This window comes from Siphateles boraxobius, unplaced genomic scaffold, assembly GCF_051911475.1.
Source record: "Siphateles boraxobius isolate OS27281-9 unplaced genomic scaffold, OSU_SipBor_1 136, whole genome shotgun sequence".
Taxonomy (NCBI): domain Eukaryota; kingdom Metazoa; phylum Chordata; class Actinopteri; order Cypriniformes; family Leuciscidae; genus Siphateles; species Siphateles boraxobius.
The window spans coordinates 706,168-730,000 of NW_027508740.1; the positions used below are offsets into that span (position 1 = coordinate 706,168).

A 23,833-nucleotide genomic window follows, 5' to 3' on the forward strand; every position below is an offset into this window, starting at 1 on the left:
TATCCACTGCGCCATCACCACCCCAATATTATGAAGCTTTTAGGCCTGTTTTGGAGTTTGATAGTCTTGGTCGCTACGAACGAGAAGATCTTTAAAAAAACTTTATTTGTGTGTCTGGAACATCATGAGGTGATTAAATAATGGCATGTTGAACTGTTGCTTTCAACAGAAACTCTTTCAGCTGTAGAAGTTCTCATCTCTCCATACGTTCTGTCCATCTTCCTCTCCGCTGACTGTCATTATCTGTCATTACCTCGACCCTCTCTCGTCCGATTACGTTGCCATAGCACAGGTCCAGCCGCTGCCTGTTGCCATGGTGATAAATCTAAGTGTACACTGGGTCGATCAGAGTTTTGCATATGCTAATCACAGGCTGAGTGTGTTCAGGTCAAACTGAGCCTGTGTAAATCTGACCAACTTCTCCAAGAACAACTTATCAAGTTATGGTTCTTCGGGAGTTTCTTGATGAGTTAACGTGCCCTATATAGCAGGACTAATTCCGAGCCTCATGCATTTATAATAGCAAGATATTTTTATCTTTTGGGACACTGATATGGAAATCAAGGCCAGCACGGGTTTGATTTCAGGTGGTTTATTCACATTACTGCACAGATGAATAAACATCAACATCGACAGGTAAACACTAGTACATCACTGTAACATCAGTTTGGTAACACTGAAGTCTGTAACACCTCGTTATCTTCGGGAAAAAAATCATATTTTTCATAGCGCTACTGTATTAATGATGCACAATTTGTTTTTTACACTGCTATATATTGCACGCAAACAGACTTTTCCACATGTGCGGAAGTACTTTTAAAATATGAAATGTAACAGGGTTACAATTTTAGGTTACACTTTATTTTAAGGTGTCCGTGTTACAGTGTAATTATATATTTAAGTACTGAGTAATAATAATAATTAACTACATTACTTACTATAGGGTTAGGGTAAGATTAGGTTTAGAGTTAATTGCATGTAATTGTGCATAGTTAACACTTATTATTATGGTAAGTACATGTAATATATGTAACAAGGACACTGTAAAATAAAATGTTACCCAATTTTACTAGTTCACGGTAAAACTACTTCTTGAATTTCTTATTAATTTCTCAGTCATGTGAAAAGATTAATTTGGCTGAAACAAGCCTCCACATAATCCTCGTTTTGGTGGTTCCATATATTGTGTTACGTGTGTTACATTATTGTGTGTATTACAGATACGCCGTCGCTATCCCATGACGTCACTCACTCCTGAGATTGGTGTGTGTGCTTGTCCGTCAAACCCAGGCGTGGAAGTCCCGCCTCCAGCCCAAGCCCCGCCCTTGGTACTGGGCTACTGTGATTGGCTGAAAATATAAAAGTAGGTGGAGCCTCCTGAGAAGAGCGCAGAACGTGGCCGCAGCAACCACGACAAGCGGTGACATCATGACGAAGCCCAGGATGATGAGGGCGGAGCAACTGTTGTCGTCCAGGTATTGGCAGAGAGGAGCCGAAGACGCCACCACCTGTAGAAGATCAGAGATCAGGGCTGCACAATTCATCCAATTTATAATCGCGATTAAGGATAAAATGATTACCTAATAGTTCATAAACCTTGCGATTACAAAAAAAAGTTAACTTGCATTATTCTGCGTGCTTAACGGTATAGTTCACCCAAAAATCAAAATTAGCCCATGATTTACCACTTTCAAGCCATCCCGCCGGAGCTGTGGAGCAGATGGACAGATGCACTTTTATGATGGACGGATGCACTTTTATGATGGACAGATGCACTTTTATGATGGACAGATGCACTTTTATGATGGACAGATGTACTATCATGATGGACAGATGCACTTTTATGATGGATAGTTGCACTTTTATGATGGATAGAGATGCACTTTTATGATGGACAGATGCACTTTTATGATGGACAGATGCACTTTTATGATGGACAGATGCACTTTTATGATGGACAGATGCACTTTTATGATGGATAGATGCACTTTTATAATGGATGGATGCACTTTTATCATGGATGGATGCACTTTTATGATGGATAGATGCACTTTTATAATGGATGGATGCACTTTTATCATGGATGGATGCACTTTTATGATGGACAGATGCACTTTTATCATGGATGGATGCACTTTTTTTGATGGACAGATGCACTTTTATGATGGACAGATGCACTTTTATGATGGATAGATGCACTTTTATTATGGCTAGATGCACTTTTATGATGGACAGATGCACTTTTATGATGGATAGATGCGCTTTTATGATGGATAGATGCACTTTTATGATGGATAGAAGCACTTTTATGATGGATAGATGCACTTTTATGATGGACAGATGCACTTTTATGATGGATAGATGCACTTTTATGATGGATAGATGCACTTTTATGATGGACAGATGCACTTTTATGATGGATAGATGCGCTTTTATGATGGATAGATGCACTTTTATGATGGATAGATGCACTTTCATGATGGATAGATGCACTTTTATGATGGATGGATGCACTTTTATCATGGACGGATGCACTTTTATGATGGACAGATGCACTTTTATGATGGACAGATGCACTTTTATGATGGACAGATGCACTTTTGATGGATAGATGCACTTTTATGATGGACAGATGCACTTTTATGATGGACAGATGCACTTTTATCATTGATAGATGCACTTTTATGATGGACAGATGCACTTTTATGATGGACAGATGCACTATTATGATGGACAGATGCACTTTTATGATGGACAGATGCACTTTTATCATTGATAGATGCACTTTTATGATGGACAGATGCACTTTTATGATGGACAGATGCACTTTTGATGGATAGATGCACTTTTATGATGGACATATGCACTTTTATGATGGACAGATGCACTTTTATGACGGACAGATGCACTTTTGATGGATAGATGCACTTTTATGATGGACAGATGCACTTTTATGATGGAGAGATGCACTTTTATGACGGACAGATGCACTTTTGATGGATAGATGCACTTTTATGATGGACAGATGCACTTTTATGATGGACAGATGCACTTTTATGATGGACAGATGCACTTTTATGATGGATAGATGGACTTTTATGATGGACAGATGCACTTTTATGATGGATAGATGCACTTTTATGATGGATAGATGCACTTTTATGATGGATAGATGGACTTTTATGATGGATAGATGGACTTTTATGATGGACAGATGCACTTTTATGATGGATAGATGCACTTTTATGATGGATAGATGCACTTTTATGATGGATAGATGGACTTTTATGATGGATAGATGGACTTTTATGATGGACAGATGCACTTTTATGATGGATAGATGCACTTTTATGATGGATAGATGCACTTTTATGATGGATAGATGGACTTTTATGATGGATAGATGCACTTTTATGATGGACAGATGCACTTTTATGATGGATAGATGCACTTTTATGATGGATAGATGCACTTTTATGATGGACAGATGCACTTTTATGATGGATAGATGCGCTTTTATGATGGATAGATGCACTTTTATGATGGATAGATGCACTTTTATGATGGACAGATGCACTTTTATGATGGATAGATGCACTTTTATGATGGATAGATGGACTTTTATGATGGATAGATGGACTTTTATGATGGACAGATGCACTTTTATGATGGATAGATGCACTTTTATGATGGATAGATGCACTTTTATGATGGATAGATGGACTTTTATGATGGATAGATGGACTTTTATGATGGACAGATGCACTTTTATGATGGATAGATGCACTTTTATGATGGACAGATGCACTTTTGATGGATAGATGCACTTTTATGATGGATAGATGCACTTTTATGATGGATAGATGGACTTTTATGATGGACAGATGCACTTTTATGATGGATAGATGCACTTTTATCATTGATAGATGCACTTTTATGATGGAAAGATGCACTTTTATGATGGACAGATGCACTTTTATGACGGACAGATGCACTTTTATGATGGATAGATGCACTTTTATGATGGACAGATGCACTTTTATGATGGACAGATGCACTTTTATGACGGACAGATGCACTTTTGATGGATAGATGCACTTTTATGATGGACAGATGCACTTTTATGATGGACAGATGCACTTTTATGATGGACAGATGCACTTTTATGATGGATAGATGCACTTTTATGATGGATAGATGCACTTTTATGATGGATAGATGCACTTTTATGATGGATAGATGCACTTTTATGATGGACAGATGCACTTTTATGATGGATAGATGCACTTTTATGATGGACAGATGCACTTTTATGATGGATAGATGCACTTTTATCATGGATGGATGCACTTTTATGATGGACGGATGCACTTTTATGATGGACAGATGCACTTTTATGATGGATAGATGCACTTTTATGATGGATAGATGGACTTTTATGTTGGACAGATGCACTTTTATGATGGACAGATGCACTTTTATGATGGATAGATGCACTTTTATGATGGATAGATGCACTTTTATGATGGACAGATGCACTTTTATGATGGATAAATGCACTTTTATGATGGACAGATGCACTTTTATGATGGATAGATGACCATTTATGATGGATAGATGCACTTTTATGATGGATAGATGGACTTTTATGTTGGACAGATGCACTTTTATGGTGGACAGATGCACTTTTATGATGGATAGATGCACTTTTATGATGGATAGATGCACTTTTATGATGATAGATGGACTTTTATGATGGACAGATGCACTTTTATGATGGATAGATGCACTTTTATGATGGACAGATGCACTTTTATTATGGATAGATGCACTTTTATGATGGATAGATGCACTTTAATGATGGATAGATGGACTTTTATGATGGACAGATGCACTTTTATGATGGATAGATGCACTTTTATGATGGACAGATGCACTTTTATGATGGATAGATGCACTTTTATGATGGACAGATGCACTTTTATTATGGATAGATGCACTTTTATTATGGATAGATGCACTTTTATGATGAACAGATGCACTTTTATGATGGATAGATGCACTTTTATGATGGATAGATGGACTTTTATGATGGACAGATGCACTTTTATGATGGATAGATGCACTTTTATGATGGACAGATGCACTTTTATAATGGATAGATGCACTTTTATGATGGACAGATGCACTTTTATGATGATAGATGCACTTTTATGATGGATAGATGGACTTTTATGATGGACAGATGCACTTTTATGATGGACAGATGCACTTTTATGATGGATAGATGCACTTTTATGATGGACAGATGCACTTTTATGATGGACAGATGCACTTTTATGATGGACAGATGCACTTTTATGATGGATAGATGCACTTTTATGATAGATAGATGCACTTTTATGATGGACAGATGCACTTTTATTATGGATAGATGCACTTTTATTATGGATAGATGCACGTTTATGATGGATAGATGCACTTTTATCATGGATGGATGCACTTTTATGATGGACAGATGCACTTTTATGATGGACAGATGCACTTTTATCATGCATGGATGCACTTTTTTGATGGACAGATGCACTTTTATGATGGACAGATGCACTTTTATCATGGATGGATGCACTTTTTTTGATGGACAGATGCACTTTTATGATTGACAGATGCACTTTTATGATGGACAGATGCACTTTTATGATGAACAGATGCACTTTTATGATGGACAGATGCACTTTTATGATGAACAGATGCACTTTTATGATGGACAGATGCACTTTTATCATTGATAGATGCACTTTTATGATGGACAGATGCACTTTTATGATGGATAGATGCACTTTTATCATTGATAGATGCACTTTTATGATGGACAGATGCACTTTTATGATGGATAGATGCCATTTTATCATTGATAGATGCACTTTTATGATGGACAGATGCACTTTTATGATGGACAGATGCACTATCATGATGGACAGATGCACTTTTATGATGGACAGATGCACTTTTATCATGGACAGATGCACTTTTATGATAGATAGATGCACTTTTATGATGGATAGATGCACTTTTATGATGGACAGATGCACTTTTATTATGGATAGATGCACTTATATGATGGACAGATGCACTTTTATTATGGATAGATGCACTTTTATTATGGACAGATGCACTTTTATGATGGATAGATGCACTTTTATCATGCATGGATGCACTTTTTTTGATGGACAGATGCACTTTTATGATGGACAGATGCACTTTTATGATGGATAGATGGACTTTTATGTTGGACAGATGCACTTTTATGATGGACAGATGCACTTTTATGATGGATAGATGCACTTTTATGATTGACAGATGCACTTTTATGATGGATAGATGGACTTTTATGATGATAGATGCACTTTTATGATGGACAGATGCACTTTTATGATGGACAGATGCACTTTTATGATGGATAGATGGACTTTTATGATGGACAGATGCACTTTTATGATGGATAGATGCACTTTTATCATGGATGGATGCACTTTTTTTGATGGACAGATGCACTTTTATGATGGACAGATGCACTTTTATGATGGACAGATGCACTTTTATGATGGACAGATGCACTTTTATGATGGACAGATGCACTTTTATGATGGACAGATGCACTTTTATGATGGACAGATGCACTTTTATGATGGATAGATGCACTTTTATCATGGATGGATGCACTTTTTTTGATGGACGGATGCACTTTTATGATGGACAGATGCACTTTTATGATGGACAGATGCACTTTTATGATGGACAGATGCACTTTTATGATGGACAGATGCACTTTTATGATGGACAGATGCACTTTTATGATGGATAGATGGACTTTTATGTTGGACAGATGCACTTTTATGATGGACAGATGCACTTTTATGATGGATAGATGCACTTTTATGATTGACAGATGCACTTTTATGATGGATAGATGGACTTTTATGATGATAGATGCACTTTTATGATGGACAGATGCACTTTTATGATGGATAGATGCACTTTTATGATGGACAGATGCACTTTTATGATGGACAGATGCACTTTTATCATGGATGGATGCACTTTTTTTGATGGACAGATGCACTTTTATGATGGACAGATGCACTTTTATGATGGACAGATGCACTTTTATGATGGATAGATGCACTTTTATGATGGATAGATGCCATTTTATCATTGATAGATGCACTTTTATGATGGACAGATGCACTTTTATGATGGACAGATGCACTATCATGATGGACAGATGCACTTTTATGATGGACAGATGCACTTTTATGATGGACAGATGCACTATCATGATGGACAGATGCACTTTTATGATGGACAGATGCACTTTTATCATTGATAGATGCACTTTTATGATGGATAGATGCACTTTTATGATGGACAGATGCACTTTTATTATGGATAGATGCACTTTTATTATGGATAGATGCACTTTTATGATGGATAGATGCACTTTTATGATGGACAGATGCACTTTTATTATGGATAGATGCACTTTTATTATGGATAGATGCACTTTTATGATGGATAGATGCACTTTTATCATGGATGGATGCACTTTTATGATGGACAGATGCACTTTTATGATGGACAGATGCACTTTTATCATGCATGGATGCACTTTTATCATGGATGGATGCACTTTTATGATGGACAGATGCACTTTTATGATGGACAGATGCACTTTTATGATGGACAGATGCACTTTTATTATGGATAGATGCACTTTTATGATGGATAGATGCACTTTTATGATGGATAGATGCACTTTTATGATGGATAGATGGACTTTTATGATGGACAGATGCACTTTTATGATAGATAGATGCACTTTTATGATGGATAGATGCACTTTTATGATGGATAGATGCACTTTTATGATGGACAGATGCACTTTTATTATGGATAGATGCACTTTTATGATGGACAGATGCACTTTTATTATGGATAGATGCACTTTTATTATGGATAGATGCACTTTTATGATGGATAGATGCACTTTTATCATGCATGGATGCACTTTTTTTGATGGACAGATGCACTTTTATGATGGACAGATGCACTTTTATGATTGACAGATGCACTTTTATGATGGATAGATGGACTTTTATGTTGGACAGATGCACTTTTATGATGGACAGATGCACTTTTATGATGGATAGATGCACTTTTATGATGGACAGATGCACTTTTATGATGGATAGATGCACTTTTATCATGGATGGATGCACTTTTTTTGATGGACGGATGCACTTTTATGATGGACAGATGCACTTTTATGATGGACAGATGCACTTTTATGATGGACAGATGCACTTTTATGATGGACAGATGCACTTTTATGATGGACAGATGCACTTTTATGATGGATAGATGGACTTTTATGTTGGACAGATGCACTTTTATGATGGACAGATGCACTTTTATGATGGATAGATGCACTTTTATGATTGACAGATGCACTTTTATGATGGATAGATGGACTTTTATGATGATAGATGCACTTTTATGATGGACAGATGCACTTTTATGATGGATAGATGCACTTTTATGATGGACAGATGCACTTTTATGATGGACAGATGCACTTTTATCATGGATGGATGCACTTTTTTTGATGGACAGATGCACTTTTATGATGGACAGATGCACTTTTATGATGGACAGATGCACTTTTATGATGGATAGATGGACTTTTATGTTGGACAGATGCACTTTTATGATGGATAGATGCACTTTTATGATTGACAGATGCACTTTTATGATGGACAGATGCACTTTTATGATGGATAGATGCACTTTTATGATTGACAGATGCACTTTTATGATGGATAGATGCACTTTTATGATTGACAGATGCACTTTTATGATGGATAGATGGACTTTTATGATGATAGATGCACTTTTATGATGGACAGATGCACTTTTATAATGGATAGATGCACTTTTATGATGGACAGATGCACTTTTATGATGGACAGATGCACTTTTATGATGGATAGATGCACTTTTATGATGGACAGATGCACTTTTATGATGGATAGATGCACTTTTATGATGGACAGATGCACTTTTATCATGGATGGATGGACTTTTATGGACTTCAAAACAGAAACGGCCATTCACTGCCATTATAAAGCTTGGAAGAACCAGGACATTTTTTAATATAACTCTGATTGTGTTCGTCTGAAAGAAGAATGTCATATACACCTAGGATGAGTTGAGGGCGTGTAAATCATGGGCTAATTTTCATTTTTGGGTGAACTACATTTACATCACATTTACATTTATTCATTTAGCTGAAGCTTTTATCCAAAGCGACTTACAATTGCTATATTTGTCAGAGGTCGCACGCCTCTGGAGCAACTAGGGGTTAAGTGTCTTGCTCAGGGACACATTGTTGTCTCACAGTGGATTCGAACCCGGGTCTCTCACACCAAAGGCATGTGTCTTATCCACTGCGTCTTATCCCTTTAAGAGGTGTGTTTAGAGCATGTTACGTTGTGAGAGGCGAATCACGACTACTTCAGAGAACCCAGAACAATAGGAATAACCAGTGACGTAAGTGTTCGCTGAAATAAAGTCTCTCATATCAGAAAAACGGACTTTCCTCTCCTGTCAGTTGTTATACTGTGCTAGTATCACACACTCTTTAACCTTCTTGGAAAAAAATGGCAGATTCTGATTGTGATTCTGATTGGTCAGATCGCGGGTCAATCAAACTCTCTGCTAAGGGTGAATTACAATTTCAAGGGAATAATCGACAATTATGATTTTTGTCATAATCGTGCATCGCTAGAGGATATTATGTGTTTGTGTGCGCACGCACGCACGCGTGTGTGTGTGTGTTTATACGTACCCGCGAGTGGCACAGAAAGCCCGCGTACAGCAGCAGGCCGGCGGGCAGCAGAATCAGACTGAACAACAGAACCATCAGCCCCACACACACCAGCAGCAGCAGAACATCCCACAGCAGCAGGACCAGCGTCCACAACACACACTCGCATCGGCCCCGTCGAGGCCCCCAGACCCCACCGTCACACTGAGCCACAGGAGGAGGAGCGAGCATCCGGACCCCGTCACACACGTCAAAGTCTTCATCACCGCCACCGTCATCTAACAGCACCGCCATACCACACATCCTCAACAGACACACACACACACACCCATATGTTAATGTTTATTTTTTTATATCTGTAGTTTTGTTCACACCAAGCAGAACCGCCCTGTCTCTCTCTCTCTCAACACTGAAGAGCCTTAAACTGCAGTTCCTCCACTGGCCACTAGAGGCCGGCTGCAGAAGAGACTCAATGAGGGGGTGATTTTTTGTTATAACTCATTCATTTAAATTATATTAAGCTCAAAGTTCAAAGCAAAGGGAGATATTTTCTTTTACAGAAATCGCTTTTTAAGGACTACAACAAACGGCTGGTAGAAACTACACGTTTCTTCACAGGTTAGTGATATCACTAACCCTAAAACTTACATAAACCCCGCCCCCGGGAACGCAATTTATAGATTATTATGACAGAATATGCTAATCATTGACTAGAAAGATAGTTAACTCTACATCAGCTACATAAATGCATCAACTAACCATTCAGAAATGTCCTGTTGCATTCTACATGCTGTCACTTCTTCTTGAGTCTTTGTCCGACTCCTCTGGTTTAAACATAAAAGACTAAAAGTTTTTGAAATGTTGTGTGTGTGTGTGTGTGTGTGTGTGTGTGTGTGTAAGGTAATCGGAGATGCTAACATACACGCTCTTGACACTCCACCCTCTGTGCGGAGCAGTAGCTCATTTGCATTTAAAGGGACACACACAAAAATGGGGCTCACCCTCAAAAAGTAACAATTTTAACATGCCAAAAAAATATCTGTGCGTTATTTTGAGCTAAAACTTCACATACACACTCTGTTGACATCAGAGACTTATTTTACATCTTGTAAAAAGGGCACTATAGGACCCTTTTAAGGGCTTTAAGCACAAGCTTATTGACCTTAAGAGTCCCGAAAATTGTGCCACAGGGGTTTTATTGAGGTTGAGCCTAAAATCTAGGGCTAGTTTGTGAAAGTTGGTTTTGAAATAATCTCCAATATTTAACGAACGATTCGATTGACAGTGGCGGTCCTAGAGGCAAAGTTGCTCAGAATGAGGAGTTCTACCATGAGTTTTGAATGTTGTGTGCCAAAAATTGCATGGTAGCCTACACAATCGTTTAAGCACGTGAAAAATGTGAAGGCGCCCCCCAGTGGCCGATTTCTTTTGAATTTCTCAAAGGCCTCGAGGGCCACGAGTCAAACAAGCCCAGCGGGTTTTTTTCCCGATCGGCCTCCGTTAATTAACCTTGTCTAATAGTTGCTCAAACTTCATTGCCGTTTTTTGAGATACGCAAATGTCCTCAAAGTCTTGGCACGTTGGATGAAGACAACGCAATGCCAGTTTTCGAGGCCAATCCGACTCAGGTTTGCATAGTTATAGCCATTTTTTGTGTGTTTTTTCCATGTTATAGCACCACCGAGTGGCGAGTCGCAGCATGCTTTTTCACACAACCACAACCAGAATGAACTTTTACAAGGGTAGGTCGAGTTTGGTTAAAATATCTCATTCCATTCACAAGTTATAGGCATTTTAGTAGAAGTGGCTCCTCCCACTTCTAAAGTTTGGCAGCCCTTGGAGACCGTGAATCGAAATGTAAACCTTTTGAATAATTATTGACAAGTTTTTATATTTGGAGTTTTGTTCACACTTATAACAATAACAATAAAGATATAGTTTTAAAAATTTAAAGCGACAGATGACAAAACTGCAGAGGGTTTATAATAAACAGAACGATATCACGGACACCAATGTAGTCATCGTTATAGTTATCATTCTTGATGTGAACGGGCCTTAAACTCTGACTGAATAGTGAAGTCCACACTAACTATAACAATAATAAGTTGGTGTATTCTGCACTATCCTGTTTTTGTTGTCATGCTAATAAATCCAATCTGAAACGACCTAACAGTGGGTTTATTCACACTTCAAATAAATGATGTGAATGATATTACATAGAGATCCTTTCCTGAACGATGGAAAAAAGGATATGACTTCAAAGGTACATTCACACATACACTTTCACATTATATTAATGTTGTTTTTTGCAGACTACAAACAGCTTATTAATGACACACAATGCAACATAAACATAATTCAGAAACCATTCCCAAGCCTTTACTGAGGGCGTTGCCTCATTAAACAACATAAAAGTAAATTTGATTTAACTGATTTCACTACTGTGTAGCCTACTCTATATAGCACTATAAACCTTATATTTCAATAAACAATATTTCTTTGAGAATTTGTTAACACTAAAACCAAAACCTAATACACTAGCAACTGTGTGATTGATTGATTGATTGATTGATTGATTGTTTATCTCGTCATTCACGAACAAAGAGCAGAACTTAATAAACTATTTTCGCGCGCTTTATTTAAGCGTCTTTTTTGGCGCGTTCCGAGGCATTTCACGGAATCTGTTAAACTGACCGGAATGCTCCCGAGATGCTTATAATAAGTATTGAGACACAGTGTGTTTGAACCATAGACGGTTTGAACACCCGAAAATCCTCTGGATCCATGTCATCGGAGCGAATATAACAACAGTTCGAGAAAAGAGCTGTAATAAAGACAAAACTTAGAGATTGCAGGAATACAGGAAGAAGTTGTCAGCGTCTTACCTGATGTAGAGCTGAGGTGATTTTATCCCGTTATCCAGAGGATACAGACATCACACTGAGAGAGAGAGAGAGAGAGAGAGAGAGAGAGAGAGAGACGGCAGAGGTCTATCTGAGGACGCGGATGGATAAAATACCTTAAGGTTCAATTTTTTTTAAATAAATTAGTTTCCTCAAATACCATAAAGTTATCAAACCCATCAGAAGCTTTTAAAATATATATATTAATTTGTTAAACAAATTATGAATGTGAACGAACGTTCTATTAATGTTACTGGAAGAACGTTTGTTCAAAACTTTAAGAGAATATTGCCAGAACGTTCCCTGTCAGCTGAGACACATGTCTGATAATAATCATTCAGGACTTTAGGATTTAATAAGCGTTTATTTCAGAGGAAACAAAACAAACTCTGGAACACAACATGAGAGAAGACTCACCCCTCATAAGAACATAATTATCAGTGTGGAAACTCACGATTTTCTTTGAGTCGTGATTTTCTAAGTTGGCTGTGTTGCAGCTCATTGCTTACAGTGGAAGATAATTACTGCTGATCTCAAGACATTTTTTTATTTGAACTTTGTGAAAACGCACCGCATTTAGCCTAGCCAGCAATCTAAAGGCTATAACACAAGCAAAAGGGGGAAATGGGCAAAACAAATATGAATGTCATCCATATATACATACATACATACATACATTTTTTATACAAATGCAGAGCGGATGGAAAAAGACAAAATTAGGTGAAAAGTTATGTTTAAAAAACACACACATGCTCACAGCGCCACCAGCTGGTCAACTGAAGCCACGGCGTCAAAATATAATAATAATGTAGAAATGCTTTTGTGAGGATTAAATAAAGAAACACACACACACACACACACACACACACACACACACACACACACACACACACACACACACACACACACACACACACACACACACACACACACACACAAGCTCTTGTTCTTCCTGTAATTTCCTTGTAAGTGTGTGTCAGAACGCGTCCCTGACGGTTACCATGGCAAACACTGGCCTTTTCATCTGAACATCACTGTAACTACATCAATGCAGGACACATATCAATTATTACTCATAAACCACTTACCGTGCGACGTTTGCCTCGCTCACTTGGGCTTTAAAGGAGGATTTGTTGACATGTGTTGTGAAAAATGCTTTATAAATAAAACAAAGCCTATTTTTACATATAATTATATCCTTTTTTGCAAATGCATAAAATTACGCTGCTGTAGGATACACACTACCAGTCAAAAGTTTGGGGTCGGTTAGATTTTTAATGTTTTTAAAAGAAGTCTCTTCTGCTCACCAAGGCTGCATTTAGTTGATTAAAAATACAAAAAAAAAACCCAGTAATTTTGTGAAATATTATAATAATGTAAATCAGCTGTTTTCTATGTGAATATATAGTAAAGTGTAATTTATTCCTGTGATCAAAGCTGAATTTTCAGCATCATTACTCCAGTCTTCAGTGTCACATGATCCTTCAGAAATCACTATAATATGATGATTTGCTGCTCAAGAATCATTTATGATTATTATCAGTGTTAACATTTTTATTTCAGGATTCTTTAATGAATAGAAAGTTCAAAAGAACAGCATTTATCTGAAATAGAATCTTTTGTAACAAACAACCGTTCAAAAGTTTGGGGTCAGTAAGAATTTTTATTACATTTTTTTGGGGAAATAAATAAAATAAATCAATACTTTTATTCATCAAGGATGCATTAAATTGATAAAAAGTGAATTTTCATAATATTTAACAATATTACTGTTTTTACTGTATTTTTAATCGAATAAATGCAGCCTTGGTGAGCAGAAGAGACTTCTTTTAAAAACATTAAAAATCTCACGGATCTAAAACTTTTGAACGGCTGTGTTTAAGAAGAACATTCACACATGAGGTGATTTCACATTTTATTGTGATTAAACAATTGTACATAAGTGACACACACGTGTTCCTGTAGGCTACATTACGTGTAAATATAGATCTGGTCGTGTGAAAAAGCGTCAGTAATATAAAGTGGAGTGTGTGTGTGTGTGTGTGTGTGTATTCACAGAGCTGACTGAGGCTTCAGTGATTGTGCTAAAGTCTGGATAAGTGTCATGATCTCTAGGTGTAAAAGTGCTTTGAACAGAGCGAGAGTCGGGTGTCACCCGGCCTCAGGCGTGTGTGTGTCTGAATGCGCGTGTGTGTGTGCGTCGTCTGACAGCTCTGACGGGTAGATCTGCACTAGCGCCCCCTCCTGGCCGCTGTCTTTACTGCACGACTGGCAGCTGCAGTGCAGGATCCGCTCCACTAGCTTATCCACGCGCGGGGCTTCATCACTGTCGGCGCAGTCCAGGGTCACCTGCACACACACAGACGCACACACACAAACACACGCAGTCAGCGTGACCTGATCAGTGAGAGTAGGAAATCTGAGGCAACGTGAGGTCATACTGTGACACACCCATAGACTGTATAAAATATGTGCGTAGTGTGCGTTACGTCACTCGTAGTGTTTCTGAAGAGCGCTTTTGAAGCCCAAAGTGGGCGGAGCTGGCCGTCGCCATCTTGGTTGCGCGTCACTCGCAGATAAACGAAAATGTGCTGCAAGGGGGATTAGCTGAGGTGACGCTAACGCTAGCAGGCAAACGGCTAGTAGTGACATCAGCGACAATCGACCACGCGCAAGTGGCCACGCCCTTAATTATTGTAGTGTATGCGTCTGGATGAATCATGATTCGTGTAAGCTGAATCATCAGTGTTAATGAACACATTTTTGCTAAGTTTCCTTAAACTGCAAACTGTGTGTCTCTGTCTAATAATTAACCAGCTCAGCGCCAAAAAGTCTGGGGAAGATGGCCCCTTCAACACTTTTATGGCACTCAGAGCGATGCCAGAACAATCTTCACATTCTCCCCAGCTCTAGGTCCGAGCTTCAGAGAGATTTTAATCGTCTCTCCGAAGAGACTGAGAAAGCTCTCTCCAAAACGCACACACATGCATGGACCGTTACTAATTTCCTCATTTAGTAGACTTTACCGAAATATATTTGATATGTTTTTATGTGTGTCGGCATGCCCAAGTCAGATGGGAATACATATATTGCTTTTGTAGTTTTAAATGAACTATAAGGTGTGTAATTATGTATCAAGCCGTATCTTTGTAATTCCTATGCTTTTTCATGTTTTGTCTGGTATCAATGTAAATCTCTCGGTTTGTCCCAGCTGAATCCATATCGTATATAGTGCTGAAATGTATTTTACTATGTTTTATCATCTCTGGAGTAAAATTTAACGCATTTCTGTCACTGTCATAAAACATGCAAAGTAGGTCTCGACAGGATAAAGGAACACTTTTGCCGCGCACTTTTCTCACAGGTGATTGGTTCATTCACGCGAGAGAAGGCGTGAACCAAATTGCTTTAAAGAGACGCGCCAAGCACCTAGCTCTCTCTTACTTCTCCTCTCTTCGCATCATCATATCATCATGTAACTGCTCCGCGTGATCCCCTCTGGGGATCTATTCTTTTGTTTGTTTTATTTTTCCTTTCTACTTTGTTCATTTCCTCAGACGAGTAAGTGAACATATCTTGAATCGTTTCTCTGGTAATTTTACGTCCGAGACCTTTAAACCTTCGTTTGAAAGTGCGCGCTCCAGACCATCTGCAGACCACATGACGCTCCGACGACACACACACACACGAAACGAGGCCGCTCACGCACGCAGCCGTTTCCAGCAACAAAGAGAACAATGTGCAAGTATATTCGTTTTTCGAGTGTTCAGAGCATTAAGATGTGTTTTCCCGTGTTGTCTCTCAAAGGTTTTAAGGTCTGTAATTTGCCACTGATCCTTACGGATCTCTCTCTCTCTCTCTCTCTCTCATTCTCTCTCTCTCTCTCTCTCATTCTCTCTCTCTCTCTCTCTCTCTCCCTCTCTCTCTCTCTCTCATTCTCTCTCTCTCTCTCTCTCTCTCATTCTCTCTCTCTCTCTCTCTCTCATTCTCTCTCTCTCTCTCTCTCTCTCTCTCTCTCTCATTCTCTCTTTCATTCTCTCTCTCTCTTTATTGATGCATTCTCTTTCATTATGTTGTTGCCATTATTGTGTTTGTAAATACATTTATTGTTTGTTACAACGGTATACGTAACTTTGCCTTTATTAAATGCATTATATTCATTTATAGATTCTGTCTTTTCGCTCATATACAAGTCCCTTTAATGTATACGATCCAAAGCTACTGTCACAGTGTTGGGTTTGTGTTCCCCAGGTGTCCACTAGATGTCTTCCTTCCCCACGGTGTCATTCACTTCATGAACTACATTTCCCACGATCCTTGTCTTATCATTGCACTCAGCTGTTCCTCATCACTGATCATTGCACTCAGCCAATTCCCCATTATCTTACAATTCCCTGTGTATATAACCCTGTCTGTTTCAGTGTGTGTCACGGAGTCCTTGTATATTGTCACACCACTTCTGGTAGCCTGTCTTTGCCTGTTCGTGTTTGGTTTCTTGTTTTTCGATTGCCTTTTTGATTTTGATCCTTGCCTGGACTGATAGTGATTTGGATTACCCTTTTATTAAAAAAACTACTGCTCTTGGATTTTCTGCCTCCTGTGTGTGTTCCGTGACAGAAGGACTCCGTCACACCTAATCCAGCGGTATGTTTTGTAACATCTCTTCCCCAGCCACCGAGCGGGAGAGAAGGGAGTTTTTTAAGGGGACCCGATTGGTCAAGTTTCGCGGGTCCCGTGGAGGTCACAGTGGCGGATGTAGTCGGGAGATGATCCCCGTTCTGGTGGTCCCGGTTCCGGTGGTCCTGAGTCCGGTGGTCCGGAGAAGGAGACGCGTCACGTCTGCCCAGTCAGAGACTGTTCACGTCACGTCTGCCCAGGGAGAGACTGTTCACGTCACGTCTGCCCAGCGAGAGACTGTTCACGTCACGTCTGCCCAGCGAGAGACTGTTCACGTCATGTCTGCCCAGCGAGAGACTGTTCACGTCCCATCTGCCCAGTAAGAGACTGTTCACGTTCCGTCTGCCTTCATGGACCTGGACTATCTGGAGTGTCTGGCTCGGATCCTGGACATGCCCGTGTCTGCTGTCCCAGAGCCGGAGCCAGTGTCTGCTGTCCCAGAGCCGGAGCCAGTGTCTCCTGTCCCAGAGCCGGAGCCAGTGTCTGCTGTTCCAGAGCTGGAGGCAGAGCCAGTGCCCGTTCCAGAGCCGGAGGCAGAGCCAGTGCCGTCTGCCTTCATGGACCTGGACTACTTGCAGCTTCTGGCTCGGATCCTGGACATACCCGTGTCTCCTGTTCCAGAGCCGGAGCCAGTGTCTGCAGTTCCAGAGCCGGAGGCAGAGACAGTGTCTCCTGTCCCAGAGCCGGAGCCAGTGTCTGCTGTTCCAGAGCCGGAGGCAGAGCCAGTGCCCGTTCCAGAGCCAAAGGCAGAGCCAGTACCCGTTCCAGAGCCGGAGCAGAGCCAGTGCCGTCTGCCTTCATGGACCGGGACTATCTGGAGCGTCTGGTTCGGATCCTGGACATACCCGTGTCTCCTGTTCCAGAGCCGGAGCCAGTGTCTGCTGTTCCAGAGCCGGAGGCAGAGCCAATGCCCGTTCCAGAGCCGGAGGCAGAGCCAATGTCTGTTCCAGAGCCGGAGTCAGAGCCAATGCCCTTTCCAGAGCCTGAGGCAGAGCCAATGTCTGTTCCAGAGCCTGAGGCAGAGCCAGTGCCCGTTCCAGAGCCGGAGGCAGAGCCAGTACCCGTTCCAGAGCCGGAGGCAGAGCCAGTGCCGTCTGCCTTCATGGACCTGGATTATCTGGAGCGTCTGGCTCGGATCCTGGACATGCCGTGTCTGCTGTCCCAGAGCCGGAGCCAGTGTCTACAGTTCCACAGCCGGAGGCAGAGCCAGTGCCCGTTCCAGAGCCGGAGGCAGAGCCAGTGCCGTCTGCCTTCATGGACCTGGATTATCTGGAGCGCCTGGCTCGGATCCTGGACATGCCAGTGTCTCCTGTCCCAGAGCCGGAGCCAGTGTCTGCGGTTCCAGAGCCGGAGCCAGTGTCTGCGGTTCCAGAGCTGGAGGCAGAGCCAGTGCCCGTTCCAAAGCCGGAGGCAGAGCCAGTGCCGTCTGCCTTCATGGACCTGGACTATCTGCAGCGTCTGGCTCGGATCCTGGACATACCCTTGTCTCCTGTTCCAGAGCCGGAGCCAGTGTCTGCAGTTCCAGAGCCGGAGGCAGAGCCAGTGTCTCCTGTCCCAGAGCCGGAGCCAGTGTCTGCTGTTCCAGAGCCGGAGGCAGAGCCAGTGCCCGTTCCAGAGCCAGAGGCAGAGCCAGTACCCGTTCCAGAGCCGGAGGCAGAGCCAGTGCCGTCTGCCTTCATGGACCGGGACTATCTGGAGCGTCTGGTTCGGATCCTGGACATACCTGTGTCTCCTGTTCCAGAGCCGGAGCCAGTGTCTGCTGTTCCAGAGCCGGAGGCAGAGCCAATGCCTGTTCCAGAGCCGGAGGCAGAGCCAATGCCTGTTCCAGAGCCGGAGGCAGAGCCAATGCCTGTTCCAGAGCCGGAGGCAGAGCCAATGCCTGTTCCAGAGCCAGTGCCTGTTCCAGCGCCAGAGCCAGTGTTTGTTCTTGTGACTGTTACAGTTCTTGTGTCTGTACCTGAGCCGGTGTCTGCTGTACCTGAGCCGGTGTCTGGTGTACCGGAGCCGGTGTCTGCTGTACCTGAGCCGGTGTCTGCTGTACCTGAGCCGGTGTCTGCTGTACCTGAGCCGGTGTCTGCTGTACCTGAGCCGGTGTCTGCTGTTCCTGAGCCGGTGTCTGCTATTTCTGAGCCGGTGCCAGTGTCTGTTCCAGAGCCTCTGCCATGGCCGCCCGAGGGGTCTTCACCGCCCTGACCGCCCGATGGGTCGTCTGCTTCGCCCTGGCCGCCCGATGGGTCGTCTGCTTCGCCCTGGCCGCCCGATGGACTGTCTACTTCGCCCTGGTCGCCGCCTAAGTCATTATTTCCCGTTTTTGTTCCCCTGCATGGACCTGGCCGACTATCCCTCCCCCTGATCCTCCGCCATTCCACCTACCTCCCGAACTCTTGTGTTGTGTGTTAGTTGTCTTGGAGCGTTTGGTAGCCGCTCCGTAGAGGGGGGGTTATGTCACAGTGTTGGGTTTGTGTTCCCCAGGTGTCCACTAGATGTCTTCCTTCCCCACGGTGTCATTCACTTCATGAACTACATTTCCCACGATCCTTGTTTTATCATTGCACTCAGCTGTTCCTCATCACTGATCATTGCACTCAGCCATTTCCCCATTATCTTACAATTCCCTGTGTATATAACCCTGTCTGTTTCAGTGTGTGTCACGGAGTCCTTGTATATTGTCACACCACTTCTGGTAGCCTGTCTTTGCCTGTTCGTGTTTGGTTTCTTGTTTTTGGATTGCCTTTTTGATTTTGACCCTTGTCTGGACTGATTGTGATTTGGATTACCCTTTTATTAAAAAAAACTACTGCTCTTGGATTTTCTGGCTCCTGGTTGTGTTCCGTGACAGCTACGTGCTTTAAAAATGTATTGATAGCCTACTTAAAGAATCGTTATAGAACAGGAAGGCTGTTCCTTCTGCCCAGAGGAATAGCTTCTCCTGCAATTAATTATAATACTTTGTGTTAATTGCCTAAGTACATATATGAATGCAGATGCAGGGAAATATTATCCCTTTTTGGGAGATTTAACATGTATGTTTATCTGGGTCAAACCCGTATGAACGATTATTAATTGCAAATTACTAATCTTTGAATACGTATCCCCAAAGCCTGACCCAGGTAATTCCTTACATTATGCAGAACTTTAAGGCTTAATATAATTTAAACGGATGAGTTGTAAAAAAATTCACCTTCTCACAGTCGTCATGAAGAGCAAAATTAGCTATATAGACCAAAACCACTTTTTGCACCAGACTGTAAACATGTTTGTTTCTGCTGTAAAGTTGGGAATTTTAACATGCGGGTCTATGGTATTGAGTCTCTTCTGCAGCCGGCCTCTAGTGGCCAGTGGAGGAACTGCAGTTTAAGTCTCTTCAGTGTTGAGAGCTGGTTGAGAGAGAGAGAGAGACAGGAAGGTTCTGCTTGGACACAACGCTTCTGCTGATGCTCCTCATTTGGATAAAAGCCTCTGCTAAATGAATAAATGTAATGCAAATGAAGAGAACAACAAGTCTCTTGCACACTGTTGAGAGTCTTTTTATGTTAATACATGGCTGTTTTTGAGTGTCAAAACGCACAGCTACTTTTGAGTGTCCGTCAACAGAAAAACAGGCTTTTTGCTTCAAGAATGATATTGTAGTCAATAATTTTATCTTCAAAAATCATCTTTGATCACCAAAATGACATTGATAAGTGTTTTCCTTGAAAAAATTTCTTCATGTCTTAAAATATCTTGAATGTAACTCGACACCCTTGCCTCATTTAGTATGCGCAGTTCTATGAATATGCAAATGAGCCCCGCCTCCACTCACTCACTCACTCACTCAGAGATCCACTCGTTGACGATCTGATTGGTTACAAGGTAGTTTGTGACGTCAGAAACACCAGCGATTTCAAACCGTGTTTTTGAGACTGTCTTTGGTTCACTGCAGTTTTAAGGAGAAAATACTTAGCAATGTATTTACGATGTATGTATGTATGTAAGACTTATGAATTTACACATGGTTTGTCTTAAAGCATATTAAAAACTCTGGATTTTCACCACAGGGGGACTTTAACTAGACTACGCTAATCACTGACTTACTACCTAGCAAACAGGGAACGTTCTTTCAATGTTATAAACACGTTCATACAGTAACATTAAGAGAACATTTGTTCAAAGTTATCTGGTGTGTAATGTATCTGAAATGAAACATCAATGTTTGGCTATGAATGAGACTGACCCTGCGTGGCTCTGGTAAGCACACTGTGTAACGTCAGGCTAACGCTAATCTACTGTAAGTGAGCGTTCAGGGTCAGATCAGGTCCTGTCACATTACTGCAGGTCTTTGTCAACACAAGCCTCAGTCTGTTTTATTCACCGAACATGAACTGCTCTCTATTAAAAACAGATTGTATAAAAGAACATAATAAGTAGCAGAGAGCGGCCCCTTTGAGTCCGGGGCTAATGCTAACAGAGAACCAGAACATGATGTTAGCGCGTAAATATAACTAAAGCTTTTCAAGTCCAACATTCTTTGTGCGTCACAACGTTCAATTAACGTCAATTCAGCGATTCTCAGATCTCCACGGGTGAGAACCAGGGCAAACAAAGACATTATTTTCATATGCTGACATCACACATATACACACACACACACACACACACACTGTGGTCAAACATTCCGTCGTCTGCCATGCAAAGCTAAATAAACTCCGACACTAGAGGGCAGCCCTAAAGGCCACTGCTAAATACTGTAAATACACAAACCTGACACACACACACACACACACACACTCAGTTAAAACACACCGTGTTCCCTGCGCAAGACAGATGAGTGTGTTTGTTGTCTTTCAACACGCCTCATAAACTCTCTCGTGAGTCCATCCATCATTACGCTGATGTTAAATAGGTATTTGTGGTTTCATCGCAGCTCTTGTGTTACAGTATGCCACACGCCACATTCATCACTCCAGCGCACGAGAAGCTAACAGTGACGCGTTCTCCAGCGGACATGATGGATTCTGAGACGGCCAAAAAACTCACACACCGCAGGACTTCTGTAGTGTTGATGCAGTGTTCACTAGTGCAGCACAAGTAGGATCATTTAGTCACAATATTTATGACATTTGGGACAATTTGGTATAGTGAAAATTGAATTATAACTCAATCTAAATTGCAACTACATGATCATATTTGTACTGGAATAGGGGAAAATGCAGAAATACAATAGTGAACATTTGGATTCAGTATTTCTACAATTTCTACCATTTTCAATAATTTTTTCATTTTCTACAAATATGAAATCTGTTGTTTTCACTATTACTACAAATATGAAATCTGTCGTTTTCACTATTACTACAAATACTACAAATTTGAAATCTGTCATTTTCACTACAAATATTAAACTTGTCGTTTTCACTATTACTACAAATATAAAATCTGTTGTTTTCACTATTAATACAAATATGAAATCTGTCGTTTTCACTATTACTACAAATTCTACAAATATGAAATCTGTCGTTTTCACTACAAATATTAAACTTGTCGTTTTCACTACTACAAATATGAAATCTGTCGTTTTCACTATTACTACAAATATGAAATCTGTTGTTTTCACTATTAATACAAATATGAAATCTGTCGTTTTCACTATTACTACAAATTCTACAAATATGAAATCTGTCGTTTTCACTACAAATATTAAACTTGTCGTTTTCACTATTACTACAAATATGAAATCTGTCGTTTTCACTACTACAAATATGAAATCTGTCGTTTTCACTATTACTACAAATATGAAATCTGTTGTTTTCACTATTAATACAAATATGAAATCTGTTGTTTTCACTATTACTACAAATATGAAATCTGTCGTTTTCACTACAAATATGAAATCTGTCGTTTTCACTATTACTACAAATATGAAATCTGTTGTTTTCACTACAAATATTAAACTTGTCGTTTTCACTATTACTTCAAATATGAAATCTGTTGTTTTCACTATTAATACAAATATGAAATCTGTCGTTTTCACTACTACAAATATGAAATCTGTCGTTTTCACTATTACTACAAATATGAAATCTGTCGTTTTCACTATTACTACAAATATGAAATCTGTTGTTTTCACTATTAATACAAATTTGAAATCTGTTGTTTTCACTATTACTACAAATAAGAAATCTGTCGTTTTCACTACAAATATGAAATCTGTCGTTTTCACTATTACTACAAATATGAAATCTGTTGTTTTCACTACAAATATTAAACTTGTCGTTTTCACTATTACTTCAAATATGAAATCTGTTGTTTTCACTATTAATACAAATATGAAATCTGTTGTTTTCACTATTACTACAAATGTGAAATTGGTCGTTTTCACTATTACTACAAA

At 40.4% G+C, this 23,833-nt stretch overlaps 2 protein-coding genes across 3 annotated transcripts in view; both read right to left on the reverse strand.

The window, feature by feature from the left end:
• Positions 1 to 576: 576 nt before the first annotated feature.
• Positions 577 to 12,880, reverse strand: tmem88bl (transmembrane protein 88b-like). Its single transcript, XM_077229888.1, has 3 exons — positions 12,772 to 12,880; positions 9,908 to 10,190; positions 577 to 1,508 (listed from the first exon to the last, which is right to left on the reverse strand). Exons 2-3 carry the CDS (start codon positions 10,187 to 10,189, stop codon positions 1,281 to 1,283), a joined length of 510 nt encoding a protein of 169 aa, XP_077086003.1. The 5' UTR covers position 10,190; positions 12,772 to 12,880; the 3' UTR covers positions 577 to 1,280.
• Positions 12,881 to 14,691: 1,811 nt separating this feature from the next.
• The window catches only part of nbl1 (NBL1, DAN family BMP antagonist), a 13,341-nt gene continuing 4,199 nt past the window's right edge, over positions 14,692 to 23,833 (reverse strand). For both annotated transcript variants that reach the window (XM_077229889.1, XM_077229890.1), the window contains exon 4: positions 14,692 to 15,138. In XM_077229889.1, the coding sequence (XP_077086004.1) occupies positions 14,941 to 15,138 (198 nt within the window). In that variant the 3' untranslated portion in view covers positions 14,692 to 14,940. The remainder of the gene's footprint in view (positions 15,139 to 23,833) is intronic.